This window comes from Microplitis mediator, chromosome 10, assembly GCF_029852145.1.
Source record: "Microplitis mediator isolate UGA2020A chromosome 10, iyMicMedi2.1, whole genome shotgun sequence".
NCBI classification, from domain to species: domain Eukaryota; kingdom Metazoa; phylum Arthropoda; class Insecta; order Hymenoptera; family Braconidae; genus Microplitis; species Microplitis mediator.
The window spans coordinates 8,322,934-8,350,394 of NC_079978.1; the positions used below are offsets into that span (position 1 = coordinate 8,322,934).

The window sequence follows — 27,461 nt, forward strand, 5'->3', positions numbered from 1 at the left end:
AAAATTTTATTAAGATCCGATAAGAACTGTAGGTGCTATCGTAATGACAAGACCAGTGATAATCATCGGGAGTAGAGGTACATTTGATCCATCATAAGTAATAAAAGAAATACTTTGAAAATATAAAATAGCAGTGAAATTTACAGGTTATTTTGTGCACAATAAAATACAACTGACGAAACCGGATTATAATGGGAAATTCATAAGTTATGTGGAATGAAACCCATATTTTCAACATTTTTTGATTCCATTAAAATTTTCAAGGCCATCAAATTATAGGATGAAATGGTCGAAATATAAAGTCTAAGGTCATAAATTAAAGCTTATTAGACAAGCTTTCAGATACTTTTTACGAAAATTGTCTATGAGTATTAGTTTTAAAATTATATGAACTTGAATGTGGAAAAAAATTGATTTTTTCAAAAAATCATGGAAATTTCAATAAGCCATAACTTCTAAACTAATCAACCGATTTTGCCCATCTTCGAACTTAACTGTGATAATCGCCCATAGAATAAGTGTGAAAAATTTCATTAAGGTCTGATAAAGATTGTAGGCGTAATCGTGTCCTCAAAACTGCGTTATATCCCATATATATATATATATACATACATATATAAATTTTTTAACGGATGGTATTTTCGAACCCTACTCAACTAATTATGATAGGTTGTGACAAAATTGCTTGAAAAATCGACCATGAGGACAAATACAATAGTTAGATTTTAGAAAAATCTACCTAAAAATTATACGCCCTTTTAGAATTAGTAACGCGAAAGATTTCATTTTTGCCTAAAATAATCCCGGGTTATAAAATTTTTTTATTCAATTTATTTAAATAGAATTTTTTTCTTTTCATTTTTTAAAAATTTCTATACTTTTTTTTTAGTACATCTAGGTTAATTGGATTTATCTATAGAATTATTATACATACGTGTGTCTTTTTATAAGTGTTACATGTGTAAAGAAAGTTGAAGAAAAAATACCGAGCATAATAAAACTTAATAAGTATTTATTATTATTTTTATTTTCATCGTCCCCGTTAATTTTCATTTTATTATAATACACAAAAAAAATCTTATTACCTTAAAAACTATTAAAGTAATTTAATATTTTATTATAATCATTATTATGATTATGACTATTGTTGAACGTTGGTATAAATTGACGTAAAATATAATTATAATTTAAAAAGACAAAGGTTTAAATGAAATTATTTAAAAATATTATGTGTAAAGCTAAATGACAGCAATCATTAAATTCATTGTAATTTAAAAGTATTCGGGTTTTTAAAAAATTGAAAAAGAGGTAAAAAGGTTGTTGAATGAGTAATGAATACATTGAGACTGTTATATATGTTATCACTCGGTTTTGTCGTATATTAAAGTCTACTAGAGATAATCCAACGGTTATTACACGAGGACCCATAAACTCTGGTTTATTTAAATACATACAAACACTTTATTACCTAGCTTACGTATACGTTATAATTACTTCATAAATCACCTTATAATATACTGTCTCCACAAAATTTAGATTATCTACGATCCGCCTTGATAAATTAAAATGCAATTTCACTTTTAAATATATATATAATTATCATTATCTTAAAAAAAAAAAAAAAAAAAAATGAAACAGTAAAGTTAAGTAAAAATATATGACTAGCTGATTAAGTATTTACTTAAAATATTAATCTTAATGGTATTTCAATAAAAGAAAAGTAAATATAATAAAATATTGATTTTCGAATAAACCAAATCAACGATTTCATTGATAAGTCAAACGGAAATAATTTCAAATCCGACGTCTATTAAAGTTAATCTCTTTACTTCCTTGGCTTACTATTAAATCGGATTTCAATATATACATTTTTTTATTTTTTTTCGTTGCATTTTTTTATTTAAATATATATTTTTTATAACGGATTTAATACTAGATAGTTTATATTTACTCAAAGCTGCTTTGATTTTTTTATATATATATTTATAAATAATTTGATTATCAGGGGATTTGAAAAAAGGTTAATTTACCATACATTCCATGACTATTGGAAGTGATTATTAATTGATAAGAATGCTAGAAAAAATAAAAAATTACTTAAGGTAAAAGACCTAGTACCCGATCAGGGAACTAGTATTCAATCACTTCATGTATTTGTATATCTATATTTAGTAAAATTTAGTAAGTATAGATGTAAAAATATATGAGTGATCAGGTACTAGTTCCCTGATTGGGTACTGGGTCTCTTATCTTACACTAAAAAAGTTGGGAGTGAATTTGGAGTGATTACGGATTTCATTTCAACCCGAAATCACTCCATCACTCGAAGTTACGGAGTTTCAGACAAAAATCACATCGCATACGGAGTATAGAGAGAATTTGTTTTTTTAGCGGAGTGATTTCAGAGTCTGGATTTTATTTAAATCCGCGTTCACTCCGATTTGGATTTTTAATAATAAAATAAACTCCTTTTCAGTGTGCATTTTACTCTGAAGGGATCAAATAAGTAAACAGTCATCCGCTCTGTATTCACTCCGAATTTAATGCGGGTTTACGCCGCAATTTTTTCACAGTGTATTTAATTACAGAAAAAAAAAATTTTTTTAATTTTATTAAGGTAAAAGACATAGTACCCGATCAGAGGACTAGTACTCGATCACTCCATGCATTAGTGTACTTATATTTAGTAAATATAGATATACAAATACACGAGTGATCGGGTACTAGTTCCCTCATCAAGTACTGGGTCTCTTACCTTATTATTTTTTTTTTTAATTTAAAACTAATCAAAATTAATGAAATGTTAATTTAAAAAAATTAATTGTGTTTATTTTAACATTAAAATAATTTAGGTTGTTAACTTTAATTAAAGAGGTGTACAAACATTAACAAAGTACTATAATAAATGTCTGATGAATAAATTACAGGAATCTGACAGTCTAGCAGTATTTGCTGAGCTATTGATGTGCACAAGTGTACGTGAATTAAATTTGTGCAATGCCCGTCTGCATCTAGCCGTCCACGAAGGTCCACTTTCAAGATTAGGTCGTAGAGACGACGTCGGAGCGGAACTGTTGAGAGCCGCACCACCCCCGACATGCCCTACGATAGTTTTCCTTCGTCTAGCCGGCTTTCAAGTGAGTATATATTTATATGTATCTATATGTATATATACATATATATCGTATGATATCGAGTGAGCAGCATCAGACTCTGACAAATAGCTTTCTCATACAAAGAGAACGAGCTTGAAGCTTATTCTACCCCGAGGAACATCGGTCAAAGCTTCTATTCGCACTTTATTGATTGCTCATATACGGTTTGACATTTTTCAATTTAAAATCCAAATCAGAAGATATAAAGGATGTGATAATAAATTGCTTATTGACATTTAAAGATTACTCTGCCTACTTCATCTGCTTCGTCGGCAGATATCAAACTATTTTTAAATAAATTATTTATCATTATCAGATTTTTTTTTTAATCAACAACCATATAATTTTTTATTTTTTTTTACTTATTTTAGAATTTTTCTGAGCAATTAAAATCAAGCAAAAGTGCATAGAAATTATTTTTAAATAAAATTTTTATTCCTGTACAGCGAACTAAATATATCAAATAAAAAAAAAATACTGGAAAAAAAATAATTTAGATCTACGGAAATCGATTTTTTTATGATTTACTCTCTTAAAATTAATCACTGAAAAGACCTGCAAATCAGTGAATATTCACTGCGAATCAGTCCCAAGTATATCACTGATTGAATTAGTGATATACTTGAGACTATTTGTGCAATGAATATTCACTGAATGTTGTACTTTTTACTAGTTCATTTTAAGAGAGTAGATCTATGAAAATCTGTGGAGATCTAGGCGGATAAAAACTAAAAAGAATCAAGTTATCGAAATGTAAAAATTAAAAATTACTATTTTAAAAGAGATTTCAGGTCTTAAAAAAAAAAAAAATTCAAAAAAATTTAGATCTTTTTAAGAGGAAACGCCATCGGACCTCTTTCTCACACTCAGAAAAATAAACGGGACTAGCTTTGTTGCACTCGTAGAGTAAATGAGAATTTTAAAAGAATTTTCTCGGAGACGAATTAGAATTTTTTAAATTACGAAATTTTAAGCCCTCTGTTCTAGTTTTAAAAAACTCTAAAACTCTGTATTTTAAATTTCCAGTGTTTGTCTGTGAATCAAATTGAATTGAAAATCGGTTAACATTACCCCTTAAATTTGAATTATTTTTTTCCGAGCGTAAAAATGAATTATTACCTAAATTATCTTGAATTGACCGTACGTTTTTCCAATTAGTAGAGAAATATTTACTTTTAAAATCTCCCTTTAGTATAAAATCTGTTCTATGCAACGCTGCATTTAATAGTCCGTCATGTCAAAATGTTTGATAGTTTTACCGTGAACTTGAAAAACTGAACTAAAAAACATATTTTCCTAAAAAAATATGATACAGTTTTTCTGTGTATGCTATCTCTTTAAAATTGATTATAAATTTTTAAATCTAATGATAAATCAACGTCAGCTGGACTTGAAACCTGATTTATTTTGATTACATACTGAACTGCTACCGCTGCGTAAAACCCCCAACATATGGCAATTATAATTAATAAATTTGTATTTTTTTTTTCTAGGTTTCAGTCAACGATAGATTAGCATTGCGTGGTCCTTTATTACTGCCATTTATCGCAGGATTTACAGTACTAAGCGATTTAGATTTATCATTAGATAAATCGGAAATAGGTAATAATAATGGCTCACAATTATTTATTGATGATAAAATATTACAACAATTTTTTTCATCTTTGGCAATGAATTTAAAAAATTTACAAACATTAAGAATAAATTACTGGCAAATAACACTTGAAAATAGTGATAAAACAATGAAACACATATCGAAAAATTTACGGCTTTGTAATTTAAGTTTTTTAAAAGCTAATGGTCTTGTTGTTACTGACAGTGTGAAACGTATACAAATAGAGCATGTCTTTATACAAACAGTACTTGCTAATTTACAATCACTAACTTGGCTATGTCTCGATGGTATTAAACTTACGGAAAATCAGTGCACTACATTAGGCAAATGGATTAAAGATAAATATCCAGGTAATTTAGTCGAAATAAGTGCTAAAGATATTAATGTTAAAGCTGTTAAAGCTTTCGTTGCTGCCGTTGAAGACGGCGAGCGTATTGATATTAATTACACCGGTGGATTTATTTGTCGATTAAAAATAAGCAAATTGCAGAAAAATGCTAAAAATAAAAATAAGTTTAAGTAATAAACAATATTTGTGATAAATTTATAAAGACTGTGCTACTTTATATAGTTAGCTGCATGCACCATTTTAAATATTTTATAACAATAATTATTATTATTATTATTAACAATAATATTAATAAGTCTTTGAATGAAAAAAGAAGTTTTCAAATAATATATTTAAAAAATTAAATATTATCAAATTTTAATGTACAATTTAATAGAGATACAGTACAAGAATAAATATTTTTTTTTAAGCCTTTAAAAAATTTCAACTTTTACAAACTGAATACGCATGTGCTGAAAAATTATTTTTTATAGTTGAAAAATTATGATAATTAACAAAATTATGACCCGAAGTTAGCAGGCAATTAACAATTTTCGATTATTTTTTTAACAATTCAATTTAAAAAAAAAAAGAAAAACTAAAAATATGCACCTGTAGAAAATTTAAAAAACTATAGGTGCAATTTTTTGAAAAAAATTTTTTTTTATATTTTATTGTTTCTAAAAAAATTCAAAAATTTTTAGACGGCTAACTTCAGTATCTTATAAAATTAGTGCAAATAATTTGCATGAATAAAATTTCTATATTTAAATTTTTAAGTACAATTTAACTGAATTGGAGCACAACAAGGATACTCGTATGTGTAAGACAAAAAAATAGTATTATTTTAAACCAGTCTGAAAATTATGAATTAATGAGTTAGTTGAATGATGTCGCAGTTACACGACTTTTTTTTTTATTGGATATTATTGGATCTAAAAAAATGTTTCGAGCCACCGTACGAAAGTTTACAAATTTCTCTGGTTAATTTTATGGAAAATTTCAGAATCACAACCCCGATAAATCCAAACTTTTAAATGCTATTTTAAAAAATTTTTTAAAAACTCAGCAAAATATTTAATTTAAAGTTTTCTGTGCACGTGATGCCGTAAAAAAATTTTGTTGAAAGTTTACCAATGAATTCCAGAAGATTGTTTTTGACAGTTGTCTTTTTTTTCTAAAAGTTCTATTTATTAATAATTTATTTATTTATGCTTCGATATTGTTATTAACTTTTTAATAAGTAATTACTTGGATGTTAATGACAAACTTGAGAAAAAAATATAAAGTTTAAAATTAATTTGAAAAATTTAATAATTAATTTTAGTGTCAAGGAAAAAAAATTACATTAGAATATTTCCAAGCTATAAATATATAATAAAAAAAAAGGAAAAAATAAGTACGGAAGGTGATTTATTGCTGGTACATGACAACCCAAAAGAAAGTTGCAAAAAAAAACCACCGAAAATATTTTATGTTTCAAACTACAAATTGAATTTACAATAAAAAACTTTGTCTTTTAATAAAAACTATTATTTATTGTTAAAAAATTAAAGGTTTGAGTGACAACTCGAACATTTGCAAGTTTCAAAATTAAATTTAAAAATATCTAAACTTATATTCCTGAAACTCAATTACCATATTCTGAAATTCGGACATGAAATTTCAATTTACGCCATAGTGTTCAGTGCGTAAAAATCTATAAAAAATGTTACATTTTTTAAAGGCAAATTTGTGTTGTACCGTAATATAATTTATCTAAAAATTTTTATGAACAAAAATAGAAATAAAAATATTTATCGGAAAAAAATGTTGTAATTAAAATATAAAAATTTTTTATCAAAAAAAAAAAAAACGTTATTTTCAGTAGACAATTATTTCATCCAATTAAAAACTAATTGAATTATTCGATTGTTGATAATTAAATAATTGAAGTATTGAAATTTAAAAAACATTTAAAAATAAAATTTTAATTAATTAAAAGTTATAAAATTATAAATCGTTAATAAATTGAAGTACTAACCAATTAATAATAAATACTGCGTTCGCTATGCGATTTTAAAGATAACGTAGAAATTATAAATGACACTATTAGTATAAAAAAAAACATAAAATATGTATTTACAAATTTTATATTAAATACTATTAATATTTGATAATAATACGATAATTCAATTTCATAGTGGTCATAAAAAATAAAATAATTGAAATTCTCTTTTTGGAATAATTAAATAAATAATTGATAAATTAGATTTCAAATCTTTTCGATGATAATTGTTTAATTATGAATGAAACTAATATTAGTAACTTGAGGTAAATCCTCTCTGAATGCAGATTCTACATTTTTAAATTTAAAAGAGGGAAAAAAAAAAACGTCCAGCGCTGACATATTTAAAGGGGATAGAATATGATCCCTTTAATATCAGAATTTCCATTTTATTCATTTTTCTCTCTTGTCATGAGCATGAAAGAGATAGGAAAAAAAAATATATTCATTTCATTTTACATTTACATTCTAACAAAAAAATTTCGTGAATACATTTAAATAATTTTTGTTTTAATTACAATATCAAAACTTTATTTTTATATTTTTTTAAATTTATGTAATTGAATAAAAGAAATTATTAATTAATTATTATATGAATTTCATACGATTAAATTAATAACAATTTACAAACAAAATTATTTAATGGCTGTTACTAATACAGTTAAACGTCTTATGATAAAATATACATATATAAATATATGTGATTTTACAGAATTCATATTTTTTATCTTTACTGTTCGAAATTTTTTAATTATAAATTTAAAAATTAAACCGTTTGAAATCTATCGTTAGTTTGAATTTTACGTCGCGATTGACATTAACTTGCGTAATTTATTATACATACATTTTGTTGATATTTTTTAATATTAAAACATGTCCTTTCAACCTTATTGATCATACTGCTTTGTGAAGCATGAAATGATTAAATATGTAAATTGTTTTTTTTAATATTCAGTCTCTTTAGCAGTGACGAGAAATTTTATCTGAATTTTGTAAAAAATAAATTTTAAATATTTGAAATTAATAAACTGACATACAAATTTCATTCAATCAGCTTTTTTTTAATAAATTGTATGCTCATAGAGCCGGATGATTGATAAAGACGGAAATTTTTTTGAATTACAATAAAAATTTTTAAATATATCGAGGAAAAATCTCATTCAATTTTCCTTTTATACTCGAATAAACGAATGAGAATTTTAAAACATTTTTTTCTTTTTGACTAATCAAAAATTTTCTAGTTTTATATCTTGTCAGAAGACAATGAAAACTCTATTGCAAAATTTATCCCTTTTTACCAAAGAATTACAATTATGATTAATAAAAAATAATTTACGTTATTACTTTTGAACTTTACTATTAAGTCATAAAATTCTTGCTTAAAATTTTTCAAAATATCAATAACTTGTGTTCAAAAAAATCTCATTATAATCTAAGAAATATCAATCGGTAGATTGAAATTCCTATTACTCCTATCTGATATTTTTTTATACTGAAACATTTTATTACTAGATATAATACTAGATGTATAAAAAATTCAAAATTTAAAAATCCGATTTTTAAGAATGTACAATCAAGCGTCAACTTTAATTTCTAAATTATTTTTAATTTAAGTTAATTTTTTTAGTTGTGTATTTGACTCTTCCGTAATAAATAATTGTCAAAAATTCAAAACAATCTGGAAAATTTTAATTAAAGATGGGACTGAAGAATTTGTATTAAGTTTTTACTAAGAGATTTTGAACAGTTACCGAAAAATAAAAACTGTAAAATGACATATTCTTACAAGTATGTATATATATATATATGTATACCCGTGTAAAAAAATTTGTTCCAAAAATGCTCATGACTGTGAGCTTCCAAAATTGGGAAAATTTTAAACTTGGAGTTGAACATTTTTTTAACTTTAAAATAATTAAAAGTGTCAAATATTTTCAACTAGTGAGGACTTTTCTTCCAGGTTTGTACTTTTTTTTTTTTAATTTTTTATGCAGAAATAATTTGAATTTACAAATTTGAAAGTTTTCCCAACATTTTGGAAGGAATTTTGTTTTTATAGGTATATATATTATATATACACACTCATTTGTGAATATTAATCTAGCTTAGTGAGCAAAAACGTTGCTGATGTCGAGAGCAAAGAAAAGATAAAAGAATTTTTATTAATATTTATCAAAAGCTTTGAATAAAGAAAATATTTATACATACATTCATATATAATAGATTATATACATAATCTGATAAAAACCAATATATAAGAAGTTTAACTATATATAAATTCATATATATTGTTGCGATAGATAGAATTGTAAATTATATTATATAATATATTTATAAATATAAATCCCAATACTCGATTTTAAAGTATAAGAAAAAATATAAATGTTTATATTAATGATAGCTTTATTTACAAATAATTGTTAGCGTTAATTGGCAAATTTTATTTATAAAGTAAATAACTATAGCCGTATTAATAATTATTGTATAAATAAAAAATTTATCTAGTATACTTTACACAAAACTGCCAAAATGAAAGAATAATTGAAAAATTATAAATTATAATAGTGTATAATTAATTATTGTTGAACATAAACTTATAATTTATGATCTTAGCATGTCATTATAATTATATTATATTTCAATCGTAACACAATACTCATGAATAAAAACTTTTATAAATAATTTTTATGTTGAATTGTTCAAAATTAGATAATTAGTTATAAATAATTCAATTACGTATATTGTATATGTGAACTAATAAATAGATTTTAAATAATAGTAATATTTTATATTAAGAGCGCGTAGTATTTTTCATTTGCTTAAATTGTATTTCTTTTTTATAAAATAAATAACAATGATTTTATTAATTAATAATTATCATTTAAATCGAATAAATTGTATAGTTTTTTTCTTTTATATTTTTTTATCTAAATAATAAATTAAAAAAAAAAAAATAATAAATAAACAGTTAAATTTAAGTATACATTTTTTTGAAATTTTTAAATAGACGTATTGATTTTTAATATTTTTATCGTAATACAATATTACAATATATACTAGATATTTATGTAATTTATGTGTGCACATATCGTGAAAATAATAAAACAGTTTTAATGTATTTAATTATTAATATTATTATTATTATTATTATTTATGTTTGTTTAAAATAATTGTAAAAACTAGATTTTAATTTGTAAATTTAAATGAAACTCAATAAACATAATTATTAAAATTCTGTCTATTTAATTATGTACATATTATACTTAACACATTTCTGCAGTACGGCAGCTCCATACTTAACATCAATATATCCGTATTTATTTTTTTTTATCATTTACATTTAAAATATCATTAAAATATTATTAAAAAACTTAAGCTTATATTTTTAATTAGATGTAAAGTAATTTATTAGTTTTTGTTTAATTTTTACAATTAAAAATATTTTTAATTTAATCAACAATAAATTATATCTGGATTTTAATTTAAAATAAATGCACAGAAAAAAGGATTCCTTGGCTCAAGAAATATTTTGAAACATGAATTGAAGACAAAAACTTTCTTGGAAGTAGAAAAAATTTCTTGGCGCAATAAATTTTTTCCCGCCTCAAAAAAATTTTTATTTTTAATTTATAATTTGAAAAATTTCTTAGGATAAGTAAAAATTTTTTGGGACAAGAAATCCTTTTTGTTGTGTGGAATGTTAACAATATTTTTAATTTGTTAATTGTAATTAATATTTGACGTGCTTTCAAATATTTTGTAAATTAAAAATATGTAATTAATTACACTTGTTTTGATTTAAACAAAATTAATGAATTAATACATTAATATAAAATAAATATTTTGATGGTACTGAACCACAGTTGGAAAAAAGTTTGAATATCTCTAAATAAATATTTTTTTCAAACATACTTCTAAGTTTTAATTTATAACTGAACTTTCAGCAAAAATTGTTTATAAAAAATTTTAATTTATAAGATGTGATCTTCTGAAATTAATTTCAATTAATAAACGAAAAAAAATATTAATTAATTCAATAATTAACATTAGTATAATAAAAGATATAATTTTATAATTAATTATTAATTAAAATAAATTTCGTTTGTTAAAAATAAAATTTATAAACGAAGTAATTTAATCTTTCGTTAATTATTTTGAGTCCGAATGAATTTTTTTTTTATTTCATTATTTTTTAAAATTCATATTCGTTAAAAAAAACAATTAGCTTAATTTTAATTTTATAATTACTAATTATATATATTTATGTATATAAATGATAGCTGTCTTTAAAAATAAAAAAATAATAAAAATTATAAACTAAAAATCGGAATTTTTTGTAAAATATTGATTTCCAAAATAAAAGAATTTACATAAAAGTAAAATAATATCTAATCTGTATTATATATAAATTTAAAAATTAATACAATTGTCATATTTATTGAATAACTATAAGAATTTGGCAGTAGTTACATTTATTTAATTAATCCAATAAATTATATATAATCTTCCAATATACATTTCAAATTGCAATATTTTTATTCAGTATTTTTAATTATTTATTTTAAATGTATTATTGCCACGTTCTCCTTGACGCCACTATTATTTTAATCTGATACTATGGATAGGATATAAATTTTTATTTTCTTATAGCCTTCAAGTTAATTATGACTGATTAATTATATGTACAAATTATACATTTCAAATGTTTTTTTTTTTCATCTTTCACTTATTGTTACCTTTAACACATGCGTGTTAAACATTAACACCATTAATATTATTATTTATATTCATCTTCAAATATATTTACTTGATAATAAGGAAAAATATATAAATATAAATAACTTATTCAACATTTCATATCTATTTAGACTTAATTAAAAAAGAAGAAAAATGGTCTTACGAATTTTCAAATTTTATAAATTTTTTTCATCGAAATATCGACTGACAACTGATAATTAAATTCTTTTTACATAAAAAAAAAAATAATTACACATATATAATTTATGTACCTTAAAATTTTTCTTATTTCAAGCCAATAATTGTAAGACAATTTTTTATTCTAATATCAGCAAACTGACGATGAAAAAAAATTTATTTTAGATAAAATTTTTTTTAGTTCCGCATTTCTATGGATATTTCAATGCCTCAAAAAAATTCATATAGTTTTTTACAGACAATTTAGTAAAATTATCAATTATTTAAATCTTTACAAATAAGTTATTTATTATAAATTTATCCCCATTTTATCCAACAAATTAATAATAACATAAAAAATGAAATTAATCAAACAATTTCAAGATGAAATTTATAATAATTTTTTCTAGAGACAACATAATTGCCAAAAAATTTAATAAGACCAACAACATTATTTATCAATGCACGATATTGCAATTCTTTTTGACAAGCACCACAAATAGTCATACGGTTTATTGACAATACTTTACAACAATTTGGCCATTGTTTATTTAATTTATAAATATTATCATAATCATAATCAATATTATTATCATTATCATAAATATCACTAACATACGATCATCACATAGACGTGTAGTCCAGCTGTACAGTAAGATGTCTTACACCAGCAGCATGGAATATCATTTCCGTATGCGCAACAACGTATTTTGGGTCGACTGTCTTAGCAACTTCTAATTTGAGTGTACCGACATAAACGTCCGAGCAAAGTGTCCAAAAATGAGGCTCCTGTACACTGTAAACACCCGACAATTGTGTTACTTTGTTGTAACAACCTGGAAGCAAATGATCCAACGCCGTTGGCTGTCTTTGCATGAGAATGCTGGTTGATTCTTTCAACAACGACAGCACACTTAATGTTATCATAACTGCAATAAACATCGAGCAAATTGGATCAGCAATCATCCATCCAAACATTTGTATCAATATTGCTGATACAATGACACCAACAGATCCAAGTGTATCAGCAAGTATGTGTAAAAATACTCCTTTCATAATCTGTGAATTTCCTGTTGCTAATGTTGTATCTATTTCTATTTCCTGATGATCATGATTATGACTGTGATTATGATTATGTGAATGTGGATCGTAACCATGAGCTGCGTGTCCGTGCCCATGTCCTAGTTCCATGTTAACACCGACACCGACACCAGGACTAATGCCAACAGGTCCACTGTTGGCAGCATGGTTACCATGACTGTGACCATGTCCACCACCGTGACCATGACTATGTCCACCACCGTGACTATGACCATGTCCACCGTGACTGTGTCCATGTTGGAATGCATAAACTCCCACTAGATTTACTAGCAAACCCAATACTGAAACTACAAATAGTTTTTCGTGTTTTACTTCTGGTGGTTCAAAAAGGCGCTCAAATGCCGCAGACATTATGCAGTATGCGAGAACTAATATTCCTAATCCGTTGACGAAACCTGCCAGCACTTCGGCACGGACGTAACCAAAAGAGTAACGTTCATTTGCTCGCCATTTAGTTACCACTGATGCTACCAGTCCTGTTACTAAAGCGGTACAGTCGAAGAACATATGAAAACCATCAGATATTAGTCCCAAACTGTTGGTCCACATTCCGTATAATAATTCGACGATTGCAAATGAAAAATTAAGTAGTAAAAATAAAAATAAATTCCTTGTGTCGGGGTCCGAGAAGATAAGTCTTTTCCAGCCATATATTTTTTCAATTATTTTACTAGTTATGCTTTTGCTGTCTTTGTGCGATAATGGAAGCATCTTGCTAATTCATTAATTTACAATCTGAAATTTATAATTATTACATTAATTTTTAAATACTTTTTATAAATATTTATATTGCTTTGTAATTAATAAGTAAACACAGAAGATTAAACGTAAGTTGATTTTTAAAAAATTAAAAAAAAATATTATGTACCATAAGGAACACGATGGATTAAATTTATAATTAAAAATTAATAATGAAATTAATAAATAAATTTTTTTAAAACTAATTGTGCGTTATTTATGTACATAGTGTAATTAATAAATAAAATAAAGTAAAAGGATATAAATTTAAAGAAATAGTTAATTTGTCTGACGTGTCAACAACCTTACGTCACCGTAAGGTTATGGTAGTTAATTGTTAATAGACTTACCGTGTTAATAAAAATTAAATAAAAAATCAATAACTATAAATGGTTAAAAATTTAATCACTGATAAATTTCATATTTAATATATTATTGTTACTTAAATAAATTTAACTACTCCCGGCTGTAGAAACACACGGGTTACAGCCATGGCTTGAATCCAAAGGTGAAGGGTGAAGGGAATAGACTGAACCAATCAACCAATCAGCTATCATTCTCTGTAGGTATACTTTTACACTGTTCTATATATTTATTTAGAAACGGAATAGGAAACTAGAACCACCGCACTACAATTTATATAGAATCTGTGATGATAAAAATTTGAATATTGTGTTTTTTTTAATAAATAAATAAATGATTTGAAATAATTAAATTTAAAAAAATCCGCGTACGGGGGTTTCATTGATCTAAATACGCATTTTTTTATTTTTATTCTACTCACATTTTAGTTATTCATTTAAAAATTTTAAAAATTCCCACTTGTCAGTTTCAATCACATTCATAAATTTATTATTATTTAAAATAAAAAAATTTTAGTGGCAACCAGTAAGTAAACGCTCATAAATTTTGAAATTTCTTTCATTGAGGAATTTGAAAAAAATTTTATGATACTGAAGTATGAGATGATACTGAAATTAGCCAACATCTGATAATTTTTGAACTATTTTCAAAATAATAAATTATAAAAAAATTTCATTCACAATTTTTAAAATTTTTTACGTGTACATATTTTTAATTTTTTGTGGTAATTAATTTGTTGAAAAAAAAAAATTACGGAAATTTTTAATCGTTTAGTATCTTACGATTCTAAGTATGCGTGTGAATGTAGCAGACATGAGACAATTGATAAATTTTAAATAAATTAATGAAATTTGAAAAAATGCGCGTACTGATTTTCGATTGATCTAAATACGCATTTTAAAATTTTTATTCTACTTACATTTTATTCATTTATTGAAAAATTTAAAAAATTACCACTTTTCAGTTACATCTACACTCATTCCTCACATTAGCTGAAATCTAATACTTTTTGGTTTTGTTTCAAAATGATACATTATAAAAAAAAATATTTAAAAAAAATAAACCGGTAATTTAAAAAATTTTCTACATGTGCATATTCATAGTTTTCTTTATTTTTTGTAATTGATTTGTTGAAAACAAAATCTGAAAATTGTTAATTGTCCACTAATTCCCAGATTATAAAATTTTACCACATTTGGAATTTCTGCCATAAGCGATTCGATAAAATATGAAAATCGAGACAATCAAAAAGTCTTTGGTAGCATGTCTACCTAAAAAATTATCTTTACTATAAAATATTCACTATATTTAATATCATCAATCAAAAAATTTATCACGATGAAATCCCTGAGAAAAAAAAAAAAAAACTGCCATTTAAACATGATCCTGAAATTAACAGACAATAAACAATTTTTGAATTTTTTTTTTCAACAAATCAGTTAGAAAAATAAGAAAACTAAAAATACGCACATGTAGAAAATAAAAAAAAAACTGTGATGGAATTTAAAAAAAAAAATTTGTTTTGTAATTTATCGATTTGAAAGAAATTAAATAATTATAAGACGTCGGCTAACTCATATAAAGTATCATTTAAAATCTTTCAACATCGACTGTTTAGAATAATTGATAAATTCCAAACTGTCGATAGTTTTGATTTTAAATGGTAGTAATTTTTTTTGTCAGTCATTTCATCGTGATAAACTTTTTGAATGATAAGATTTAAAAATGCTGAATATTTATTTGAGAGATAATTTTTTAAGTAAACATTCCGCGGTAGATTTTGGCTGAGAGTTTTTTTCGTAGGCTCGTATATGATAAAATTATAAATTTAAAGCCGTTTTAATTTATTCAAAGTTATCTTTAATATTTATCTTTTCAAATTTTATCTATTAAACAAATAAGCATTAAATCATCATAAATATTAATTAATTAATTTTAGTATCAATTGAAACAAAGATAAATTATTTAAATAACTTTAAAGTTTCCTTGATAATCATAAATACATTGAATTCAAAAATTGGCGGGAAATAATTAAAGTTTAAATCAGCCATCTATCGTCAACGCGCTACTTTAATTTCAGGACCGTATAATCATTTATTTGTTTTTTGTATAGAATAATTTTATTTTTGCTCTCCAACTCACTATTAGTCATACCTTCGTCTCACTTTAAAAAGTAACACGCAACATTACATTACTAATTACATTCCTGCTGAGTTTCAATTCCTCGTTCCGTTTCTTGCGTATGCCATTAATTTAAAATTAATTTATTATTTAAAAAAAAGTACTTTAATAATAATTTAATAAATATTATTTAATTTTAATATTCATTGTTAATGTAAGTCATTTAAATAAATTAAATATTAAATTTATAATTAAGTTTCTCTTTTGACTTATCAGTAATGGCGGACTGAGAACATCCGACATCATCTGCGTGGAGGTCTCTATCTTTCTTTTGCAAATCGGTCATCATGGTAAGCGCTACCAGTTATTAATTATTTTATTTATTTATAATTATATTGTGCATAATAATTATAATAGTTATCACTAAATAATTATTAAAAATTATTGATTGCAAATTTATTACTCAGCAAGTATTTAAATCATTTAATTTTATTAAAACTTTATTGTTGATCTATTGTTGAGTCACATGGCATGTTCATATTTTTTTATTTTATTATTATTATTACAATTTCCAAATGTCTAAGTAGTAAAATAATTATTTTTATTATCAACAATTTTAATTAATTTATTTTTTTTATTTAAAAAATTAAACTTATTTTGAATTTAAATAAAAAGTGTCTGATAAAAAGTCATAACCTAACTTTTTAAATTTTTGGTTAATTTTTATGATGATAAATTAAATCTAGACCATCTCCATGGTAGCTAAATCTGATTTAATGAGACTGATATTTTATTAATTAATTAAAATTTATTTTTATTATGATTTTTTTTTCAATATTTTAAAAATTTATAATTTTATTTTTAGCCGCCTAAAAAGGATACGAAGGGAGGTTCTTCCAAGCAACCTCAGAAGACTCAGAAAAAGAAGGAAGGAGGATCTGGTGGTAAAGCCAAAAAGAAGGTAAATCAAAAATAATAACTACGTTTATTTTCTCAACTCTACTTAGGGTGAAGTAGCATTTGTGGCCACTGCTCCATTTTTGGACAGTTGATACTTTATTTAAATTAACGAAAAGGTATAAACAAAATTTTCATTTTAGTAGTGGGATAAAAATATCTTTGAGTACATTTTAAAAATTAATTATGTCATTGCGTCTTTTAAAAATTATTTTATTTAAATTTTTCGGGTGTCTAAAAACGGTACCTATACCCTATCAAAAATTTCTTTAAATTTATGATAATAAAAGCAGTGGACACCAAATGATTTTTTAATTCACCACAGGGTATTAATTGATCTGGAAAAGTCAATAAATTTTAGTATCAGTCGAAGAAAAAAGTTTAAATTTGCTATCGCTTTTTCCTTGAAATCACTTGTAATATTTTTCACAAGTACAAGACTTCAAAAACAAACATAATTTTTACTGCAGTCAGAAAATTTCCCAACACTTTTATTCGCCAGCCTGTAAAATCTAAAAATATCTTATCAATAAAAAAAAATTTTTTAAATGAAAATGAAAAACTTTTTTAAATTTTCACGCGCAAATTTTTAAATTTATTTGACTTTTCTCAATAATATGTAATTTATTAGTAAAACTAATGAGTGTGAATGTAGCAGACATCAGACAAATTTAAAATTATTAGTAAATAATTAATAAAATGGAATTTAATAAAAAACGCATTTAAAAAATTCTGCAATTAATAAGTGCATTTTTTATTAATATTATTTTTTAAATTATTTACTCTATTTATTAATAATTTTAAATTTGTCTGATGGCTGCTACAGTCACACTCATTAAAAGTAAAATTTCCCGGCTGCTATTTTTAGTATCATAGATTCCACTGTAGATTTATTTGAATAAATTTCTAATATCTATTTTTTTCATTTCAAATTTATAGAAGTGGTCCAAAGGAAAAGTACGTGACAAGTTAAACAACCAGGTGTTGTTTGACAAAGGTACTTATGACAAACTTATTAAGGAAGTACCACAGTACAAACTTATCACCCCTTCAATCGTGAGTGAAAGATTGAAGATTCGCGGATCTTTAGCCAGGAGAGCGCTCATTGAACTCCACCAGAAGGGTCTCATCAAACAAGTTGTTCAGCATCATGCCCAACTTATTTACACTCGTACGACCAAGGGCGATGATCCAGCTGCATAATCACATCTGAGTCTTGTATAATTTGATAAAATAAAAAAAAAATAATTTAAAAAAATTTAATTATAAATCTCGTCTATTAATTTCAATAATTTATTTTTTTTAAATATATCAAGTAGTCATATAAATATTATTATTTTAGTATAATTTGATTGGCAATTGTTTTTAATTTTAAGTAATGGCTGACACTATATTATCATATTAAATAATTCCAGTGTACAACAAGGTACAAACTGGATTTGATTAACAAAATTCCAGTTACTTCTATCATCTTTTGAAACGCGTACCTCAATTATAAAAATCGTAAATCAAAGAAATTAATAATATTCATAACAACTACCTATAAAAAAAAATTCATTAAAAATTTCAAATCGAAATGTTATCAATAAATTTTAATCATTATACATAACCCACGTTAATTGGCGTTTTAATTGATATTTAAAAAAATTAAATTTATAATAAATTAATCAATTTGGTTTTTTTCGCCAATGAAGAAAATTTGGGATGGCCACGAAATTAAGCCCGCGAAATTCCGAAGTCAGCGCTCTTGAAGAGCGTGGTTATCTTATTGGAAAAAAAATTGGCCAGGTAATATATATGTTGTATTTGTAATTAATTTGTGTATTTATTTATTTAAAATATAAAATAGGGTTCGTATGCGACCGTTCATCTAGCAGAATATTTAGATGGCAATAGTTCAAAAAAAATGCGCCTTGCATGTAAAATATTTGATAAGGAAAAAGCACCGCCAGATTTTCTTGAAAAATTTTTTCCCCGTGAGCTTGATATTTTAACGAAAGTTGAAAACCCGCATATTATTCAAGTATTTTAATCGAATATTATTAATTAAATCGTTTGTTTATTATTATTAATTATATTATTATTATTATTTAGGTCCACAGTATACTGCAACGAGGACCACGTGTATTTATTTTTATGCGTTATGCTGATAATGGTGATTTATTGGATCACATAATTCGTAGCGGTGTTGTATCTGAACAACAAGCAAAGCTTTGGTTCCGTCAAATGGCATCTGGATTACAGTATTTACATGGAAAAAATATTGCACATCGTGATTTAAAGTGTGAAAATATATTACTGTCACGTAAATTTAATGTCAAGTTAGCGGACTTTGGTTTTGCTCGTTTTTGCGTTGATGAGGATAATAAACGTGTTCTGAGTTACACTTACTGCGGTTCTGCGGCTTATGCGGCGCCAGAAGTTGTATCTGGTACACCGTATAATCCAAAACTGGCAGACGTTTGGTCACTGGGTATTATATTGTATATAATGCTTAATGGAACGATGCCATTCAAAGATGACAATATTAAAAAGTTACTTAAAGATCAGATGGGGAAAAATTGGGTCTTTCGGTCTCGTGCATTAAAAACATTGTCACCACTTGCTATTAATATTGTCAAACGTATTTTAGAGCCGGATGTTACGATAAGACTTACACTTGATCGTGTTCTAGCACATGAATGGTTGAAAAGTAAAAAGGAAAAATTGTCTTTTACTAACAGATTCGGTCATTCATCGTCGATGCAGCATCAGGTATTATTTTTTATTAGTAAGGTAAGAGACCCAGTACCCGATATATTTGTACATATGGGACATTCCATGCCAAATTTATGATTAGAAAATACGATTAATGATGATTACAAATGGTTTAATCGTTTGAAATACTCATGAATCGTCAATTGATGATTAAACAATATTAAAAACGATTTAAATTTTTAATCGTTTTTGATCATAAAATAATAAATAATCCTTTGATGATTAGAGATGATTAAATTTTTAATCATAAATCGTACTTGCTAATCAGGGATCGGACAGCTTAAAAAATTTTAATTTTTGATTTCCTTCATTTTTTCATATTTTGAGGTACTCATTAAAAAACTCCTGGTAAATTTTGAGATTTTTTCGAAAACCCGTTTGAAAATCGCTCTTTTTTTGTTTTCTTGCTCATAACTTGCTGATAATGGTCCAAATCAAAACATTTCATTTTTTTTTATCTTTAGTTTTTCATGCGCTTTTTAGAAAAAAATACGAACAAGTTTTTAAAAATATTTTTCTATGTGATTTTAAAGTTTTAAACTTTAAATCTTTTTTCATAGCTATTTTGAGTTTTTTGAAAATTTTTTACAACAAACTGCAATCTATTCCACAACTTTTAAGCCTGTTCTGATCTAGGACCTTCATGGCTATTATATTTTAGATTTTTGCAAATTAAAAAAATTTTGTATTCTCTATTAATTATAATGAATGCCAACTTTTGTCACTATTGATTATTTTACAAATTCTTTAAAGTAGTTTTTACAATTTTTCACTGTAAACAGGTGTTTGAAATTAATAATTAGTTGTAAAGTCTGTTCGTAACCAATAGTAATAAAAGTAAAGGACTTTATGACTGAAAAATAATTAAAATTAAAAACTTGAAAATCACATAGAAAAATATTTCAAAAAACTTGTTCGTATTTTTTTCTAAAAAGCGCATGAAGAAATCAAAATTTAAAAAAATGAAATGATTTGATTTGGACCATCATCAGCAAGTTACGAGCGAAAAAACAAAAAAGAGCGATTTTCAAACCGGTCATCGAAAAAACTTCAAAATTTACCAGGAAGAGTTTTCTGAAGGATACTGCAAAACGAAGGAAATCAAAAATTAAAATTTTCAAAACTGTCCAATTTGGCATGGAATGCCCCATATATACAAACGTATGGGTGATCGGGTACTGGGTCTTTTATCTTATTAGAATAAAATTTGATTATTTTATATGTTAAAATAATTTTTTAATAATTTTACAGCTTCACTTTTGATCATGAATTTTTTTTGTTAACGAGTTCTACAATATTTGAACTTTGTATTTTTTAGACTAAAAAAAAACATCAGATCAAGAGTGCAATCTGAAATGCGCTGCGAGTAGCTGTAGCGTAGCGCATTTCGGAATGCACGCCAAATGTTATAATTGAAAAAAGTATTTTAAATATCAATTCATAAAATTTGAAAAATGATTTTAACAATAATGATTATTTAATGGAGGTTTAGTTTTTATTTGTGACTCAAAAATTTATAAGCCATGAAATTTTTTATGTTTTTGACGTTTTGAATAAAAATAAATTCGACAAGCATTCGAGCTACAATATCGAACGTGAGCTCTGTCTTCTAATTTTTTTTTATAGTTGTGACAAAACCATTTGAAAAATTTTGGACTAATTGAACGACTGTCATTATTTTAATTATTGACAAAATCCTGTTTAGCTTCCAAATATTTTATTATCATTGACTCTGATGTTATTAATTCATTTTTACTCAGATTTGCTTATCAGCGCTACTTCAAATCACAACCATAAGTATTTTTTTAAAACTTTCAGGTCAAAATTTAAATATGTGAATTTGAAAATTTTTATCAATCTTATAATCAACAAAAACAAATTTCAAAAAAAATAATGATCAAAAATAATAGAAGCCATAAAATTTAATTATATTTTAGTTTATTTTGTCTTTAGGGAAAAACAGGGTGGCCACAAACCAGGAAAATCGCGAATTATCAGGGAAATGTCAGGGAATTTCGAAAAGTATCCGGGAATTTAATCGTGACAGTTAAAAATTCAAAAAACACGAAGAAAAACGGTCGTACAACAAAAACAAAAAAGCCAAATTGTAGCTCTGAGTGTCTAGTTTTTTGATCTAGTCTTGAAATATTTTAGTTATGCACAGTCCCGACGTAATCCTGAGAGGACCATCGAAAAAAAAAATTTTCGAGATTTTTGCTCGTCTTAAAAACGGTTATGAACTTCAATAAATTTTTTCCGATCATTATGATTGATTTTGGATTACTCCGGAACTGTGAATAATAAAAAAATTTAAAGACCAGATCAGAAAACTAAACACATTAAGCTACAATTTGTCTTTTTTGATTTTGTTGTGCGACCATTTTCCCTCGAGTTACCGCCTGTTGAAAATCACTCAAAAATTTAGAATTTTTTTAATATCCCTTAATTTTTGAGACTAGTGTATTTTGAAATTACCGTCGGATCTCGTTGTAAGACTATCATTCTGTCTTTTTTATAAACCAGGTATCGCGATAGTTTGAAAGAGAAACTAAGAGTCTTATAACGAGGTCCTACTGTTTAATCATAAAATTTCTTATTAAATATTTTACCTTTCATATTTTTAGCATCGAATAATCAACAGTAGGCTTTATTAATTAATTTTATTGACTTTTTTTTTTCTCGCATGATTTGATCGTCTAATTTAATTATTGACAATTAAAATGTAATCAAAATTTTGAATATCTTAATGATACGAATAAAATTTCTAAATCAGGGAAAAATGTGAAAAACTTTACTGGAAAACCGGGAAATATCAGGGAATTTTGAAATCATTTTTTTGTGCCCACCTTGAAGGAAAATTAATATATCTTTGATTATCTATTGAAACTTAATATTAATAGTATAATTTAATTTAATGACCAGGCGAATGACGTATCCCAAGTTCCAAATGACTCAATTATGAAAACAACAATGCAATTATTTAAAGAACCAGAAACATTACCCAAAAATAATACCAGTATGTCAGTTGATCCGAAAAAAAATTACGCCTTCAATCCCCTAAAAAATACAGCTAATAAATTGTAACATAAAATTGCAGATTTACTAATTTAAATGATTAAAGAAAAAAAAGTTATTATATATTTACAAAACAATATTTTTGATACTCGTGTTTAATTGGATTATTTATTACAGTATTCAATAAAGCTTCTTACATATAAAATATATTATTTTAATCAATAATATTATATTTTTTAACGACGTTAGCTAACGCAGATATTAATTTAAATATATATTTATATATATCTTTTTTTTTAATATACAAACTATAATCTATTAATTTACAAAACTAGATTTTTATATTTTATTTAATTAATGTACATCTATTAATATGACAGTGAAAACGAAACACAATTAAAATTTTTTTTTTGCTCAGTTGTAAAAAATAAACTAGACAAATAATTTACAAAAATTCATTAAATAATTTATCAATTAACCCTCAGATATTTTTTTCAAATTTTTTGTTTACTTTTCTAAAACTTTTATCGATTTCATAATTATGAATATTTATAAATGCGTGTAAAAAAATTTTTATTCATAATGAATTTAGACTTAAATTGCATCATGAAACTCAGATCGTGATACAAATATGACTTTCATCATAAATTTGTATCAACAACTTGTCACAACAAAATAATGACTCAAATTTTTATCCAAGTGACCCAAGTTCATTCACTAAATTAATTTTACAATCGAAATTGATTTACGTAAACTAAGTACTTGATAAAAAAAATTTATTGGTAATTTCTGAATCGATGAATGTTGATGAAATGATGATGAATGACAAAATATTTAGTATAGTAAAAATTCAGTCAAGTTTCTATCGAAGTCATCCCAAGTCCAATTCAAAGACGTAATAAATTAATTTTAAAATTGATACGGATTTACTAGACGAAAAGTCGGAACAAATTCATGATAAAAGTTATATTTGTGTCACAATCTGAGTTTCGTGATGAAAGTCAGATCTAAATTCATTATGAACAAACAAATTTTTTTTACACAGGTAATTAATTAATTAAATTTTATTATTTAAAAATCCAAGGGTTTAATTATTGAATGCTTGTAGAGTGGCACCTAGCAGTAAAATAAAAAGCAATATTCAATTAAAAAAAAAAAAAATGACAGTGATAATTAATAGTTATAAAAAATAATAATAATTAGATATTAATATAATAAAATTAGTTGTAAAAATTCTAAACGTCTAGATTAAAATCTTGTATATAAATATAGCATTTAAAATATTTAAAAAAAACCGCCAATTAAAATGATGAATTAAAATTCAAATTTTTTCGCGGTCTTATATAAATCAATTTTGGTTTGATTACTTCATGTTGCACATTATCTTCGATTAATAATTAATTATCAATAGATATCTATATATTTATAATTATATAAAATTATATATTGTATATTATTTTTACAATAACAAGTCACTAGGCACTCATGTATATGTTTTAAAATATTTCGTAAGTAATAACTTTTTTCTATGTTACATAACAAACACGTTATCTTTTCGTAGTTAATTTTACTATCCAACAATTATTTTATTAAATATTATTATCTTTTATTTTATATTTACTTTTAGTTATTATCATTTTTATTAAATGTCAGATATTAATTATTATTTTATTTTATTTTTTATTACTTTTAAACCCAACCACCGGTTAATTTATGAAACATTTCTTCATTTAACGTTTGATTAGCTTCTTTGGAACGCATCGACAAAAATATATAGCCTCCAATAAATTCATGTACGACTTTGCAATCCGCTGATTGACATTCAAAAATAATGTTCTCTTCTTCGAATTGTACCATCATGTGTTTTACTTCCCAATTAACATTCCACGCCTAAAATCAAATATTTATTTATTTATTATCGTTTAAATAATACAATAAAAATAAAAAACAAACCTTCATTGTATTGTATCTCCATGTTTTTAAATGATCCCCGCTGTGCAAATCCATACGCATCAGTCGATTATTAGCGATTCCCAGTAATTCGTCTTTATTTTTACCAGTAAATCGTACAATAAATAATGATATACCATATTCAGGCAGTGATTGCCATGCTTTTATGTAATTTAATTTAGCTTCAATCAATGGAAGATCTTTAACATTTGCATGAGCTTCTAAGATTCTTTGTACCAGCTAAAATAATAATAAATTAATTAATTTATAGCAATTTTTTTATTTTTTAAGACCGGCAAATATTTCAATTAATATTTAAATATTAATAATTTATTCTAGTGAGATTAAAAAAATTTTTTTTTTTTAATTACAGAATTAATTTATTTTATTAAAATCCCAAGTGGCACAGAGACAACTTTAAGATGATTTTTAAAAGGACAAGACAAATTTTATTTTTTCTCAAAGCCAAGTTTTTTTAAATAAATAAGACGTACAGATATTGGTCCTACCCAAGTAGCACACTTGACTTTGTGTCATCTATAAGATAGAAGTTTTAGTCTGTTTTTTGACACATCGATAAGACACCAAAATGATCAGAAATTTATGTCACCGAAAAAATATCTGCTTAAAAGACTTGACATGAGTGACGACAAAAAGTAAATTACAAATAGTGGCAAAATAAATCATCTAAACGATTTTTAATTGAAATCTTTTTTTACACAGAGGAAAAATAATACTAATTTTCTATGGCACTAGGACCAACATCTGTACGTTTTATTTATATAAAAAAACGACTTTGAGTTAAAAAATAATTTGTCTTCTTCTTTTAAAAGACATTTCTATAACATCTTAAAGTTGTCTCTGAGCTACTTGAGTAGGGGCCATAGAAAATTTGTGTTCTTTTTCCCTTCTTAAAAAAGACGTCAATTAAAAAATCGTTCAAATGACACATTTGACAGTTATTTGTAAGTTATTTTCTGTCATCATTTGTGTCAAGTTTTTTAACCAGATATTTTTTCAATGACAAATTTCTGATTATTTTGTCAACATTTGGTGCCTTATCGATAGGTCAAAAAACTGCCATCTTATAGATGTCATAAATCCGTGTGTTACTTGGGAATGTAGATTGTAATCGCGTGTATTTATCGAGATCGCGATTATCGTAATTTATGTAATCACTACATCTAAATTAAAAGTTAAACTACTGTATATAAATGGTGTTGATTTATAGAGAATTTAAATAAACTTGCGACTTTGTTGATATAAGCAAGTAACTAAGTACTTAGATAAAAAATAAAGAAAGTTTTAGAGAAAAGTAAGTTAAATATTTAAATACAGAGTTAAAATACTTATCAAGTATAGTGATTATCTATTTTTATCTCATATTTAATAGTAAAAAAAATACACTCACTTTTCCTCTAAGTTTCTTAGAGTATCTGGGCGCTACGTAATCTTCTGGTGTAATATTAAGTGAAGTAGGACTAATCGCAGGTGCTGGAGCTGGTCTTTGTAATTGTAAGAAAGCAGTGATACTATTTACTTCACTTTCATATGATGAGTCTGCTAATGATCGGCCTTTGGCAGCCAATCGACAAGCAGCCATCCACTTAGCATATTGTTGTTCCTAGAAAAAAAAATAATAAATTACAATATAGATACTTATAGTTCCAGTAACTTTAAACTAATACTCATAAATATAAAATAAAATGTATTACCGTATCACATCTAATCCACATTTCCGTCATTCCATCAGCGCTGGGCACTTCCAATCTAATCCCATAACGGCCTTGAGAGAGATGAACGTCAGGTGTGACTTCACATCCACGTAAATTAATAATATAAGCTGGTGCTTCAGAACTGTTGCTCTCTTCTCGTGTTTTATATAATCGTAGCTGTAGATCTCGGCATGTGAACCAGTAACGTTTAAATGCCTTGAGCGTAAAACGTTTTGGTTTGAAGAACCGAAGATAATCACAGAGCTCTGGTACTTGAGTAATATCGCTGGTTCCATTACTGATACTGCTACCTTCAAGACTAACTTGTAAATCCGTTAGTGCTGCATCAATATCATCTTCTATCAGTGAGGGTGATCCATTGCTCTCGTAACTTGGCTGTGGCATACTTGCCTGGAGATTCACTTGTACCTTTTAAATAAATCAAAATTTGTTTATTTTTTTTTTTTTTATATTTATTTTATTATTGTAAGAAAAGACTTGATGGAAAATACTGAGAATAAATTTGAGACGAGTTTATCGATCCTGTTGGTGATGAGTAGGTGTATGTATAAAAACACGAGGTCATCGACGTGGGTTGCAGTTGTTCGTTAAACATACGGTGATATCCGTATTATATCGTACTATAGATATATATATTTTATGTGAGACTTAAGACATACAATGA

At 25.2% G+C, this 27,461-nt stretch overlaps 5 protein-coding genes across 5 annotated transcripts in view; 3 read left to right on the forward strand and 2 right to left on the reverse strand.

Annotated features, from left to right (window-relative positions):
* The window catches only part of LOC130675368 (uncharacterized), a 54,311-nt gene extending 45,783 nt beyond the window's left edge, over positions 1 to 8,528 (forward strand). Inside the window, exons 9-10 of the mRNA XM_057480994.1 lie at positions 2,928 to 3,137; positions 4,649 to 8,528. Coding sequence (XP_057336977.1) covers positions 2,928 to 3,137; positions 4,649 to 5,293 — 855 coding nt within the window. The 3' untranslated portion in view covers positions 5,294 to 8,528. The remainder of the gene's footprint in view (positions 1 to 2,927; positions 3,138 to 4,648) is intronic.
* Positions 8,529 to 12,243: 3,715 nt separating this feature from the next.
* LOC130676791 (zinc transporter 7) lies at positions 12,244 to 14,438 on the reverse strand. The gene is made up of 2 exons (XM_057483299.1): positions 14,249 to 14,438; positions 12,244 to 13,895 (listed from the first exon to the last, which is right to left on the reverse strand). Exon 2 carries the CDS (start codon positions 13,869 to 13,871, stop codon positions 12,684 to 12,686), a length of 1,188 nt encoding a protein of 395 aa, XP_057339282.1. The 5' UTR covers positions 13,872 to 13,895; positions 14,249 to 14,438; the 3' UTR covers positions 12,244 to 12,683.
* A 2,214-nt stretch (positions 14,439 to 16,652) lies between these two features.
* LOC130676793 (40S ribosomal protein S25) lies at positions 16,653 to 18,609 on the forward strand. Its single transcript, XM_057483301.1, has 3 exons — positions 16,653 to 16,732; positions 17,248 to 17,343; positions 18,279 to 18,609. Exons 1-3 carry the CDS (start codon positions 16,730 to 16,732, stop codon positions 18,540 to 18,542), a joined length of 363 nt encoding a protein of 120 aa, XP_057339284.1. The 5' UTR covers positions 16,653 to 16,729; the 3' UTR covers positions 18,543 to 18,609.
* A 154-nt stretch (positions 18,610 to 18,763) lies between these two features.
* LOC130676792 (testis-specific serine/threonine-protein kinase 3) lies at positions 18,764 to 23,305 on the forward strand. The gene is made up of 4 exons (XM_057483300.1): positions 18,764 to 19,127; positions 19,189 to 19,362; positions 19,434 to 20,093; positions 23,019 to 23,305. Exons 1-4 carry the CDS (start codon positions 19,044 to 19,046, stop codon positions 23,178 to 23,180), a joined length of 1,080 nt encoding a protein of 359 aa, XP_057339283.1. The 5' UTR covers positions 18,764 to 19,043; the 3' UTR covers positions 23,181 to 23,305.
* Positions 23,273 to 27,461, reverse strand: part of LOC130676790 (unc-112-related protein-like) — a 33,247-nt gene continuing 29,058 nt past the window's right edge. The window contains exons 5-8 of the mRNA XM_057483297.1: positions 26,777 to 27,205; positions 26,473 to 26,685; positions 25,065 to 25,301; positions 23,273 to 25,001 (exon numbers count right to left, since the gene is read on the reverse strand). Coding sequence (XP_057339280.1) covers positions 24,801 to 25,001; positions 25,065 to 25,301; positions 26,473 to 26,685; positions 26,777 to 27,205 — 1,080 coding nt within the window. The 3' untranslated portion in view covers positions 23,273 to 24,800. The remainder of the gene's footprint in view (positions 25,002 to 25,064; positions 25,302 to 26,472; positions 26,686 to 26,776; positions 27,206 to 27,461) is intronic.

Bases quoted from the DNA above. Each gene is read 5' to 3' on its own strand.
- LOC130676791 (XM_057483299.1), bottom strand. From the start codon at position 13,871: ATGCTTCCATTATCGCACAAAGACAGCAAAAGCATAACTAGTAAAATA.
- LOC130676793 (XM_057483301.1), top strand. The intron at 17,344-18,278 runs GTAAATCAAAAA...TCAAATTTATAG, and splicing joins GTGGTAAAGCCAAAAAGAAG to AAGTGGTCCAAAGGAAAAGT.
- LOC130676792 (XM_057483300.1), top strand. From the start codon at position 19,044: ATGGCCACGAAATTAAGCCCGCGAAATTCCGAAGTCAGCGCTCTTGAA. The intron at 19,363-19,433 runs GTATTTTAATCG...ATTATTATTTAG, and splicing joins AAAACCCGCATATTATTCAA to GTCCACAGTATACTGCAACG. The intron at 20,094-23,018 runs GTATTATTTTTT...TTTAATGACCAG, and splicing joins CATCGTCGATGCAGCATCAG to GCGAATGACGTATCCCAAGT.